Source organism: Lingula anatina, chromosome 2, assembly GCF_051362555.1.
Source record: "Lingula anatina isolate TDL-2025a chromosome 2, LinAna3.0, whole genome shotgun sequence".
Classification (NCBI taxonomy): domain Eukaryota; kingdom Metazoa; phylum Brachiopoda; class Lingulata; order Lingulida; family Lingulidae; genus Lingula; species Lingula anatina.
The window spans coordinates 26734824-26748662 of NC_141768.1; the positions used below are offsets into that span (position 1 = coordinate 26734824).

General features: G+C 34.1%; 1 protein-coding gene and 1 long non-coding RNA gene across 2 annotated transcripts; one reads left to right on the top strand and one right to left on the bottom strand.

The window, feature by feature from the left end:
• Window positions 1–430: 430 nt before the first annotated feature.
• Window positions 431–1578, top strand: LOC106152001 (ATP synthase mitochondrial F1 complex assembly factor 2). Its single transcript, XM_013525492.2, has one exon. The coding sequence runs from the start codon at window positions 466–468 to the stop codon at window positions 1309–1311; it is 846 nt and encodes a 281-aa protein (XP_013380946.2). The 5' UTR covers window positions 431–465; the 3' UTR covers window positions 1312–1578.
• Window positions 1579–5377: 3799 nt separating this feature from the next.
• LOC106152182 (uncharacterized) lies at window positions 5378–13794 on the bottom strand. Its single transcript, XR_015332776.1, has 4 exons — window positions 13548–13794; window positions 11758–11834; window positions 9283–9386; window positions 5378–5571 (listed from the first exon to the last, which is right to left on the bottom strand). It is a non-coding gene; the product is annotated as an uncharacterized LOC106152182 (long non-coding RNA).
• Window positions 13795–13839: the final 45 nt, after the last annotated feature.

The window sequence follows — 13839 nt, forward strand, 5'->3', positions numbered from 1 at the left end:
AGCCAAGTGCAAATTTTGCTTGAAAAAAATTAAAAAGATTATTTGTCAAGATTTTTTCTCTTATGACATTTAAGTCTCTAGTCTCTTATATCATTATATTTATCTATTCATTTATCAAGTGTCTTTTAAATATGATTATGCCATGATATTATTATTATTATTATTATTTATTTATATATTTTTGTATTTTCAATTATATCTGTATGAAATTAAAATTTGCATGCATTTAATCATTTAGTGAAAATTGTTTTACAGTATTCAGCATAGATATATCATATAATTTGCATCACACTTTTGTCGCAAAAATAAAAATGATGCCGTTCTTTCCATTAATAAATCATATTTTCATAATCATTATATACTTTACACAAATTGTTTCTCATTACATTGTGTTTGTTGCGCGAGAGACGTATTATCTTAGTCACAAGTGCCCCCTACTGTTTATTTGGGAAACTATAGTCAACCATGTGGAGTCGAGTGAGTGTTCGGATTCTTGGGATTTCTACGAGGCTACCACACCCTGACTCCGCGGTTGTGCCCGTAGTTAATGCGAGAAGATATTTACAAGACAGAACCAGATTTTACAAAAACGCTCACATCGAGCACAGCAAGCAAGGGTGGGAGGTACTTTTGGACAAAAAGAAGTTGAAAACCCCGTTTGGAAATGTATTCCAAGTCCCATCTGAAGCTTTAGCCTTGGCTGTAGCGACGGAATGGAACGAGCAAGAAAAGGTTATAAAGTCGCACGATATGCACTTGACATCGTTATGTAATACAGCGATTGACAATCCTACTCACAGAAACAAAGAACAGACTGTAGACAGTATCATTCATTTCTTGGACACTGACACAATATGCTACTGGTTAGACGAGCCAGAAGAACTCACCGACCTTCAGAATGCAGAATGGAAACCAATGATAGAATGGTTGCAGCATAGATATGACATATCGGTTGAGCCCACCTATGGGTTACTTCCCCCAGGAATACCCGAGGAGACCAGAGCGCTTTTGCAAAGGCATCTGAATTCTTACACTCCATGGGCCTTGGTTGGTTTTGAGTATTGCACTGATGCCTTGAAATCTCTGATCCTAACTTTAGGTGTTATGGACAGGCATCTGTCTGTGGAGAAGGCAGTGGAGCTGTCGAGGCTAGAACTAGAATTTCAGATCAAAAGGTGGGGCTCTGTAGAGTGGCATCACGATATAGACTTGCTGGAATTGAAGGCGAGGGTGGCAGCTGCAGTGTTATTTGTACATATGTCGACTGAATTTCAGACTGCTGACACTGCCAAACAGACACAAAGAGGATGATTCAGATGTACAAGTTAAATTCCAGTGAATTAAATTATAAGATTGATATGATCAAAACTGCAATAGGAATAGTTGCCACCAGTACTTCAAACAGCTACAATTATGACTTTCTGCCTACTATTTGGACCTTTGTACCCTTATTTTACCATCTTACCATCATTAAAAACTATTGAACTATGTGTGCTTGGTAATCGAATGAAACTGTAATTGTGGGGCTTCTGTACAATAAGTCCTTAATTGTGGAAGTAAAGATGTTATTCCTACTGAGTGTTGTTGAAGGTTCAAGAACTGATGGGCACCGCCCCTACCCGAGTCAAATGTAATAATTATATGACAAAAATATAAATAGATAAATAAGTAAATTTTAAAAAACTAAGAAAAATTATTTTAAAAAAAATAGGGGGATATAGTACAGTAGTACTCTGACACAATTTGTATGGTCACCTGCATAGATGCAGTTTAGCATGGGAATTTGCCCATCCCTTTCTTTTTCTGCTTAAAAGATTGTATTTGTTAATAAAATTTTTATATATTTTAAGTTGAAGTGAAGTTTTTAAAAATCAATTGACGAAAAGGAAATAACATTTGATGTAGATAAATGTCAACTAAGTGGAAAGCGGCACAAATCTCCATGGCAAGTTATTATATCAGTATGCCACATTAGTATATATTCTGTAAAAAGGGGGAACTAAAGATAGTTATATTTTCCCCAACCTTATGAACACCCCCAGTCCCGTCCTAAATTTTCTCTGTCGATGTAATTATGTAATAATCTATTGAATTTATTATTATTTACTTCTAAAATTGTCATATACGTTTTACATAGTTCAGAATTATACCTAGGCAGGATCCCGAAAGCGTTATTCCATAAATTATTATCTAAAAAAGCGCTGGACTTTTCACTTAAAACTTACAGAAGCAACAGATATACTACGAACATGGTAGCGGTTACAGTTATTTCATTTCAGTTCATTCAAAATAACCAAAACAATTGCATTACCATGAAAATAGAAAGGTGAGCGAACTATATCCATGTAAGGCAATAACCCTCAGAATTGAATTGGCAGTGATATGATAGGTGCATTCTGCGATGAGCGATTTTTGTACAATTATGAATTGATTTATTAAATAATCAGTATCAATCAAGAGCTCACAAAACATTTTTAAAAAGCAATCAGTCTGAAAAATTGCATAGTATCGCTTTTCTTGTGAGAATGATATCAACAGCAACAGCCAATCAAAATTCGCCATACCTGTTGCAATTTGCATAATTAGTCGTTCAGCACAGTGTGAGCTGTCATCCAGATCAGTCACTTCACAGCTGGGCCGTGTAAGGAAAGGACGCAGGACAGATGTGGTGAAGTCGCAAGGCCGAATACTTCATTCGTTGGAACAAATTTGTCTTGTGAGTAGCATCTTTTCAGTAAGCAAGTACCAAAGGCGTGCAAGAAGGGAAACACGTCAGGTTTATTTTGCGTAACTCGATAGTTTTAGACCAGTGTATGGCTATCGCCTTTGTCATTTGCATACGAACACTTTTCCCGTTTTGTGAGCTTTATACAACTTGTTTGTAGGCCTACTAGTAAGTGATTGTCAGAAGTGTGTTTTAGTTCGGAATTTCATTGGCACTTCAAAATGGCGTTTATAATGAGATGTTCTTTGTACCAAAAGACCTTTCTTATAAATTTTCCGTGTTTCGTCGAGTTCAAATTATCCTTATATTTTCACACGACCTAGATTACATTCCGGGTGGTTCACTGGATTTTGGAAAAGTTTTCCGTAAATAACCTCGGAAAAAACGCTGTCGATAGACGCATAAATACTATGAAGAAAGTTGTCATATTTTATATCACTTTTTGGTGTCCAGATTCAGTCACTTTTATTACAACAAACCTACTTTGTGTATCCGTAGATTTGACGTGTTTTCCTATGTCATTCTCGTAGTTTAATAGAATTGGATTAACAACATCCATTGAAATTTATTGTAAAATATCGGAGAATTTTGGATCTCGAACTGCATGCCTCTTTTCCATTATCAATTATTAAGTTAAGTTGAAATGGCACGGGGATATTTATCAATGTCTTTAATGTATGTTATTTTCATGTTTCAGAACACTGCCATTTCCTTTGCCAAGATACTGCAAAATGCACATACGACTGATAAGAAGCTGCCCTAGTCTTCCATATTTTTGAAAATGACACGGACATGGACATTAAAAATTTATATGTTGACAATCGTTCATGATTTTAAAAATAATAGCTTATTCTTAATTTTCTACATACTGAAATGGCGCACTAAGATCGACCATGTTTCATTTTCCTTAAAATCAGACATCAATTATTTGAAATAAATGATGCCATAAGAATTGATCGATAAAAATAATAAAAGTTTCTCTTCAATTTTCTTATGTTATGCAATAGTTTAATAATTTAAAGCTATAATATAATATATAAAGCCATAATATAATCTCAAAGTGCTTACATATTACAACTTTCAAATTTAAAGGTAAAATTGCATTTTCACCAGATCGCAAATTGAGATTTGCGTGCGATTGTTTATTATAATTAACGACTGTATTATTCGTTATGATGAACATTGTAGAAGAAAACTTTATGTTATCATTTGCAACTTTACTCTGACATTTGTGAACGGCAGTAATTTTTTCTGAATAAATACGCTTTTTTGGGGATGTTTTCAGTTTGATCTTAAAGATACATAAGTGAAAGTAGTAGTATAAATATATTCTGGATTTCAAACGTAATGTACTCTATATTAAACGCATTCTAAGTCACAAGTTGGGGGAGTCAATTTGTTTTTGAGGGAAGGCAGATGGGTTCAGTCCACTCAATTTTAAAGGGTGACAGGTTGGCCAAGTCCATTCATTTTAAGGGGTGACAGGTGGGGCGAGTCCATTACGTTTTGAGGGGTGGCAGGTGGGGCGAGTCCATTGTTTTGAGGGGTGACAGGTGGGGCGAGTTCATTACGTTTTGAGGGGTGACAGGTGGGGCGAGTTCATTACGTTTTGAGGGGCGACAGGTGGGGAGAGTTCATTCTGTTTTGAGGGGCGACAGGTGGGGCGAGTCCATTCATTTTAAGGGGTGACAGGTGGGTCGAGTCCATTCCGTTTTGAGGGGTGACAGGTGGGGAGAGTCCATTCCGTTTTGAGGGGTGACAGGTGGGGCGAGTCCATTCATTTTAAGGGGTGACAGGTGGGGAGAGTCCATTCCGTTTTGAGGGGTGACAGGTGGGGAAAGTCCATTCCGTTTTGAGGGGTGACAGGTGGGGAGAGTCCATTCCGTTTTGAGGGGTGACAGGTGGGGAGAGTCCATTACTTTTAAGGGGTGATATGTGAGATGACTTAAGATTATTAGAGCATTAACTGCACACTTAGGACTACTTAAAATTCAAAATTGGTTTGCAAATACATTAAGGAATTGGAATTTTTTTTTAAATATCATTTCAGTTACTCCAAGCCAAATATATATAAATAAACTTTAAAATAGGACTCGGAGGAATGTGATCAGTTTTATATCATCAAAATAAAACGGCCCAATTCCTGGACCAGGCATTTTCATTTACTAATAAGTAGCAGAATATTTTCACTTTATCATTTTATTCAGATTTGTAATTGAATTATATATATATATATACAAGTATTTAGTTAGTCAAATTAGCGGTTGCGAAAAACCAAAAAACCGTCCAAAAAGGTTTGAATTACGTTATGATAAGTGAGGAAATGATATTCCGGAGGATGAACAAATTTGTTGTAAAGTAAAAAGAAATTATCGTGACATAGAACAAAATTTAGCAACAAAATTTAAAAAGCTGGTTTTTCGGTTACACTTTATAAATGTGCGTTTATAGAAATATTCTAAATATTTTAAAGATTTTAGACTTTAAAGTACTCAAATACCATCGTTTTGTTAATACTAGGTACGTTTGCAAAGCTTTTAAACCAATTCACTTCTAAATGTTTTCAGGTACCAAAGAAAATCGTCAAAGCAATACCAAGGGCAATATTTACAGATTATATCAGGTAGATTGAATTTGAAACTGCTGAAACAATTATATCCACATCATCTTCATCATTTTCCATTTATTACTATTATCATTTTTTTCATATGATAATGAAAACACACAGACAAATATATTTATTCAATTCACATAAAATAAATGCCTGGATAGGCGTAGAGTTCTTGAATGTGAACCAAAGGTAAGGTCGCTAGCAGGCGCGTGTTGAGCTGTACCTCGGTAGGTTCCTGAAATAAGAAAATGATTTACTAGCAATTTTTGAATTAAACTGATAGGCTCTTAAATTTTTACTAATGAATGATTGCAGAGGATAGAGTGACATGAGCATTAATTGGCTTTTTCAAAATATAGGCAAGCACGAAATAAATTGAGGCCGTTTTATATCAAACATGATCCAAAATGAATGAATAATATTCTTAGAGAATATTCCGTAAAAAATAATAAAATAGTATTAAAAAATTAAGAGGAAATCCAGATTTAGTCGATATTGTTTCTTTCCCATCTGAATATCTGTCCATCTTGAAAATTTCATCAAAATATGCAGAAGACATTCCGAAATATCTTGCTTAAAAACATGAAAAGACAACCCATTTCATTTGCTGGTCGTAATAACGCATACTATTGAATGTTATGCTATGCATATGCTATGCATCGCGCCCTAGGAATTCAGAGCTCCGTCACTCGAAAGCATCGAGAATTGCGAATCACCTTTCATTTCGATGCTATTAGGGCTTATATGGGGCGAGTAAATCCCGAGTTATGAAATCGAGACGCTTGCGCTCGGTCGCAATTCGCGATGCTTTCGAGATACGGAGCCCTGAACAGAAACCACCAAATAATTTTCCATTGACGGCAATACTAAGACATGCCTGCAAAAGTGCATAAACAAAATAATTTGGTAAAACATTTCGTATTCCCGTGGACAGCTGACACACTGACATAACTCCCCATGACAAAACAAGGCAGCAAAGCTGTCAAATGTACAGACAAAAACAGAAAAAAATGCAGAAAATAGGTCATTTTGTCATTTTTGATGCAATAATAAATAATGCTTATAATAGCACAGTCAATCAACACTGAATTTTAATCATGCACAACAGGTAACATGGTCAATAACAGGAGCAGATCCAGAGATATTTTCTGACAGTATGCCAAATTATCTTTGTTGATCCATCCTCCATTTTTGATGGTCTTCCAACAGAAAAAAATAGATACCCGTCAATGTAAACTTTAAAATCTGACCATCATCTGGAAGACCCAGAAGATAGTCTCAATCCGCCCCTGCAATAAGATTACAGTTTCAGGACCATGAGAGTTCAAATTAACATAATGAAAATCCCAGTATTTGAAAAATGATGACAGTGCATAAAATAATATAACAATGTTTAAAGTCCAATTTGTTCCATTCTGAGATTCTGAACATAGTGAATGATTGAATCTGAAAAAAAAAATAAAGATATGAGTTTATTTCCATTTTTGACACTTTATTTCACAATACACAACAACAGGTTTACCATCATTTTTATATAATCAACTAACAATATTGTTAAGATGCAGAAAATGTCAAAAGAACCCTTTTACATATCTAATTAGTTAAAAAAAATGAGACTGTTAACGTGTCTAAGAATTAAATCTGAGGAAAAACTCTTATTTACAAAAAAGACATAACTTCACCAAAACTTAACCAATCAAGCTTATTTTCAAGCTTAACCTGTATTTTAGTAAGACTGATCACCCCTGTGAATTTTTAAGACAATTGGCCAATCGATTTTCCTTGAAATGTGTTATTGGTGTTGCACATATGCTGAAAAAATACAGAAAATGCACAGAGCTTCTGGTGGATGGGGGTTAAAAGTGGCATCTTGAATATGCTAGTGTGTGAAAAATAATTTTAAAAAATTTAAAATAAAACAAAATTTTCCAATAAAGCTTCTATTCAAACTTTTAATCTAGCTGTATAACTATTTACATGATATGAATAACCCTATTGAAATTGAAAATAATAAGACACTGTTATTCATCTTTAGCATTAATGTTAGCATTACACAAAATTTTTCTTTTGTAAACTTATTTGCAATATTAAACAACATTTACCTGCATAATTATCACGGATTCCTATTTAAGTGACACAGTTAAGAGAGCTAAACCTATGGGACTTTTCAATGAAATCTCAACATGTGTTTTATGTAATCTCATATAATGGCCACTTGAAAATTAATTAGGCAAATGATTTAATTAGACTAAATAGCCCTGAATTTAGCTAGTGATTACCCAAGGAGCAATAAAGTACTGACTGCCATCCATATACTGTGGCACCATATAGCACTCTGAAGAACTGCATTGCTTCCAAAACAGAAAACAATCACACTGATTTTCCAACACCAGCTGCACTTCAGTCCTATGAAGCTTTTCAGTAAGTTTGAATATCATAAGTAACATGGTTTTCCCTTAATCCTCATCCTGGAACCAGTGTCCAAAATAGGGTTTTCTTCAACTTTCATGCAATATAAAATAATGCTTAACAGCATAATGACCATCAGTTTTTAATAATAAAGTAAAAGCATCATGGATATTCAGAAAATGTGACTAACAAAGGTCTTCAAGCCAATAGAAGTTCACCTTGAAAATGTAGATATGTGAAAATTTTCATTCTCACAAAAAAAAAAAAAAACTATATAATTTCCTGAAACGTTAATTGATAAAACAGGTTTTCCAACTGAAGCTACATTTTAGTCCTCTGCTACTTTTCTGTAAGTTTGAGAAGAGTAAGTGACATGGTTTTCCTTAAATGGTCACTATGGAGGTAGTGCCCAAAATAGGGTTGTCTTCAATTTTGATACAATATTACATAATGCTTAACAACATAATGGCCATCAATTTTTTGATAATAAAATAAAAGTATCATGGATATTCAGAAAATGTGACATGGAAAGGTCTTCAAGGCCATGGAAGTTCAGAGTCACACCTTCAAAATGCCAAAATGTAAACAAGAGATAACTGTTCTGAAATGATTTTCTTTCTATTTTCAACACCTTTTTTACACCAAACAAAATAATCAATTTACTGTCATTTTTAAATGATCAACTAGGAAAATGAATGACATAGGAAAAATATCAATAGAACAATTTTAAATGTCCAACTTGCTCCATTCTGACATTCTGAACATGTAAAGTAAATGATTGAATCTGACAAACTTCAGTGATATAAGCTTATTTCCATTTTTGACACTTTATTACACAATACACAATAACAGGTTTACCATCATTTTTAAATAATCAACTAATGATATATAAATAAGATGCAGAAAATGTCAAAAGAATACTATTAGGTATCTAATTAGTTCAATAATGAGACTGTCAATATGCCTAAGAATTAAATATGAAGAAAAACCATTTATATACAAAAAAGGCTAATAACTTCATCAAAACTTAACTGATCAAGCTTATTTTCAAATTTGATCTGCATACTAGTCAGACTGATGAGTTGCAAGACAAAAGGCTGATTGGTTTTCCTTAAAATGCATTATCAGTGTTGCATGTATGCTGAATAAAGAAAAAAACAGCATAACTTTTGTAAAAATAGTCCAATCAAGCTGATTTTCGAACTTGACCTGCATATTCTGAATATTAATCAGTTCTGTAAGTTTCAATCCAAAAGGAAAAACGGTTTTCCACTTATCGTGTTATAGATGTTGCATATATGCTGAAAAAAGTGAAAAAAAAAACAGCATAACTTCCATAAAAATGACCCGATCATGCTGATTTTAGAACTTGACCTGCGTATTATGAATATTCATCAGTACTATAAATTTCAAGTCAAAAGAAAAAACGGTAAAAGTGCACGGCGACGGCGACGACAGACGCAGTTGACGGCTATATGTACAGACACATCTGTGTCTGTACATAAAAAAATTAACTGTTGGACGCTTCTTTTCTTACCGGCTGTACTTAAACACCACCCCTCTTGTTTGTAAACAAACCACTGCAACGCTCCCTCCGTTGCTCCCTCCGCCAGAGGCACTACATGACACCTGTGCCGGGTCCTGAAACAAAATAAGCAGTAGTTTACACCCTGGCCTGCTAGTTGACACCAAATTTAATCCTAGCAAAACACACCAGAAATGCCAGGAAAAAAATCACTAATTTTTTCTCGCAGCACTACATTTGTCTATTTGGGTACGTACGGATAAAATTTAGTCCCAAAATATTACACGTCCCTATACTCCCGTTCCCGATAGATACATAAAGGGAAAACTGAAAAAACGTCTTTTTAGATTTAAATACCGATAGATCCGATTTTTTACCACCGTCCTATAAATTTGCGTTCCTATAGATACGACGTCCTCATAAACCCACGTCCTTTAAATCCGCATACCTATAGATCCACGCATTTTTAGATCCAAATACCGATAGTTCCATTACAGGTACACTATTGCTCAAAATGGTGGGTATACTACTCAGTACATAAAATGCACTGTTTAAAACGAGAGTACACATATTAATCCTTTCAGCAATTTATTATTCTACTATAGATCGTTTTTACGCAATACTCGGGTAATTTACATTAGGCCTACTAATGCATTATCTGACAGAAATTTATGATTTCACTAGATGTTTTGTTATTTTCATGTTACATTCATTTAGTTTTGATTACGACACACACCACCCCCGTCAATTAAGAACTCGGCAAAAGTAGATGAAATAATGTTAAGAGTTTTACAAGTAAACCCTTCTTATTTTATACTGTGTATGATTTATTTGGGCATTTCATGAATGATTCTGCCTGATAACTGTCTTGTATACTTGATAGAAACCATAGGCCTACTGTATGGTTGACAAACATACCCAAAGTTTGCAGGCAAAAATCGGCTGTATATATATAGAAGTTACTTACATCTTGGACATACATGTAATAACGAATTTGTGTCGTTTTTATGTCCAAGTAGTTTACATTGATGAAGTTACGTGCGTACATTGCGGAATGGAGTAAATGATAGTAAACGATAGTAAAGACGTGTAGACGCGAACGTACATGTAGGCCTATGTCTTGTTTGAACACCTAATAAATATATAAATAAATAAATATCAGGTTGTAATTAAGTCATCTCACTGAGTGGGTCAGTACTCGCATCCAGACTCTCGAAAACCTCATACCTGTATCTTAAGTTTATATCGGCATTTTAGCCGATTAATTACGATGTCAGATAGATGGATCTAGCGGTACCTGGATCTAAAGATACGTGGGTTTATAGGAAACTGTTGGTGGATCTATCGGAACGTAAATTTAACGAGACGTAAATCTATTGAGACGTGTATGTATACATGTAGAGACGTATCTATCGGAACGAATATTTTATTGGGACGTTTATCTATATGGCGGACCCCGTCTATTTGGTAGATGCTGCCCTGAAGACGACGCTTTATCACAAAACATTTTGACATGTTTAAGAGAAAAACTGGACAGTTCAATTTAAATGACTGACAAAGATCTCATTTACAACTCTCCTTTGAAGACAGTTTAAAATTGATCACAGTTTGGAAAAAAGTACGACCAATTTGCTGTTACTTTTATCATTATGTTTTTACACATAAAATGCAAATGGCGATCATAATATAGTAGGTAGTTTAGTGTATGAACAACTTACAGCACACTGGAGATGGAACACAGTTTCTATGTAAAACAATTATCTGTTAAACACTGAATAAACTGTCAGGACTATAAGATATAATGTATTAAATATACAAAAAATGTTATGATTTAACTTTTCCTTAAATGCCATAGCAAATCGGTACATATTTTATTTGGACTGTCGCCAAAAATTGAAGGCCTTAAAAAATTTAATTTACTGAATTATTTGGGAATACTTATCATCCAAAAATAATAAGCTTTGCAACAGTTGGAGAAATTATTTTGAATTTAATGATAAAACCTAATCCTACACAGACATTTTAATGGACAAAATATGGCAAACAAAACAAATAAGGTTAAGGATGTAATATCCTTGTAGACGGTAGTTAAGAGTCACTGATATTAAACGAAGAAATTTATAATCACGAAACGATGTCTAAGGGTCTGATAGAACAGTATATAATCATTTCAGCAACCTGTTTCTATTTGCTGGTACACTGAGTTATATTAAACAAAAATATATTCATTAAGTTAGCATGTTATTCCTGATCACAATATATTAAAGGACGGAATGTGAATGAAAGTATGAACATCAAATATTCGTGATATGCAGTAGGCCCTGCCATTAAATGCCACGGTATATGCATTATCTTACCTCATGGAGACTTTTGTAGAGAAATATTCATTTGTTGTCAGCCCTTAAAAACAGGGTATATTCATAAATTGAAAAACAAATAGATCTTGTAAGCAATAAAAATACCCGTTACAACTGCTGATGTAGTTACCTGCCCAGAGGTCTTAAATCGGATAACGTGTCCAGACAGCTAGAGTAAGGCCTTCTTTATTGGTAAATGCGTTCCCTCTGCAAAAACAATCGAAAATAAACTATCTATATATGTGGAGCTGATTTTGGACTTTGGAAGGGAAAGTAACGTGCACATCAGTAAAATGTCCCGGTGGTCATTATATATGCCTTAAGTGTATGAACAACTTACAGCACACTATAGATGGAACACAGTTTCTATGTAAAATAGTAATATCGTAATAAAAATGATTAAAAGTACAGATACAAAGTTGTGATCGTAATGAATACATTACCTTTCATAACTGATACAATATACATTTGTTAAGAGGTTAAACAGTGTAAGTAAGAGAGTTAAAGAGTGCATGTGTTGTTCAATAATAAAATAAGAATAAGGGAGTATAGTTATCATTCCTTCAGGATGATACAATGAAAAATCTGTATTAATAGAAATTGCGACCTAAGGTCAAGTAACATACCATTGCCTAATAAGAGAATGATTATAGTTTGGTAATGATGTAATGATGGAAAGTTATGGAAAAAGGGATAATCATAGACATTGTGTAAGAGCTGAGGAATTATTACATTACCAAATAAGGTAATGTAGGAGAAAGACTTTGTGATACATCATGACATTGGAATGTTGATCTATAGGATAAAAGAGAATACATTGTAACTGGAAAATAAGAATATACGAATAAATCTTTTAGGCTCCCAAAAGATGTATGTTCTTCATTTATAGTACTGGCGAAATAGCGGTACTATAGTAATCTGTCAATCACTGAACAAACTGTCAAAATATAAAAATTGCCAATCGATAATGTATTAAATATACTAGAATTTTTATGAACTTTTTCTTAAATGCCATAGAAAATCGATTAATATCTTATTTGAACAAAGTCGGCAAAAATTGACGGCCATAAAAACTAATTTTCGGCCTTAAAAACTCGAATTTACTGAACTATTTAGGAATACTTATTATCCAAATAAAGTAAGCTTTGCGACAGCTAAAGAAGTTATTTTGATTTGATGATAAAAACTAATCCTACACAGACATTTTAATGGACAAAAGATGCCAAACAAAACAAATAAGATTTAGGATGTAATATCCTTGTAGACGGTAGTTAAGAGTCACTGATATTAAACGAAGAAATTTATGTTCACGAAACGATGTCTAAGGGTCTGATAAAACAGTATATAATCATTTCAGCAACCTTGTTTCTATTTATTTATTTTTTTACTGGTACACTGAATTATATTAAACAAAAAGATATTCTTTAAGTTATTCCTGATCACAATATATCAAAGGACGGAATGTGAATGAAAGTATGAGCATCAAATATTCGTGATATGCAGTAGGCCCTGCCATTAAATACCACAGTATATGCATTATCTTACCTCATGGAGACGTTTGTAGAGAAATATTTATTTGTTGTCAGTCCTTAAAACCAGGGTATATTCATAATTTGAAAAACAAATAGATCTTGTAAGCAATAAAAATACCCCTAACAACTGCTGATGTAGCTACCTGCCCAGAGGTCTTAAGTCGGATAACACGTCCAGTCAGCTAGAGTAAGCCCTCTACTTCTTTATTGGTAAATGCGTTCCTTCTGCAAAAACAATCGAAAATAAACTATTTATATGTGGAGCTGATTTTGGACTTTGGAAGGGAAAGTAACGTGCACATCAGAAATGTCCCCGTTGTCATTATATATTGCAATGGGCAAATATCATCAACGCAAAATTAATAGCGTTATACTGTCTTTTACTTACATCAGGTTGTTGCCGAATTTACTGCCAAAATTTTGGTCTGCATATGGAAAGAGTAGCAATGAGGTGTGTGTTCTTTCTTCTCCATCTTCTACTGACCACCTCCTTGACCCTACCTGAATACATCTCAAGGAAATGCTCAGGTAATTTACATAATAATAATATACAGTACGCCCTTCTCCGCACAGAAGCCTCGACTTCAAGTTTTGCCCGTCACACAGAACAATGGAAACTCGCCTCTGTACCTGTACCATGGGCAGGGGCGGATCCAGAATTATTTGAAGGGGGGTCCAGT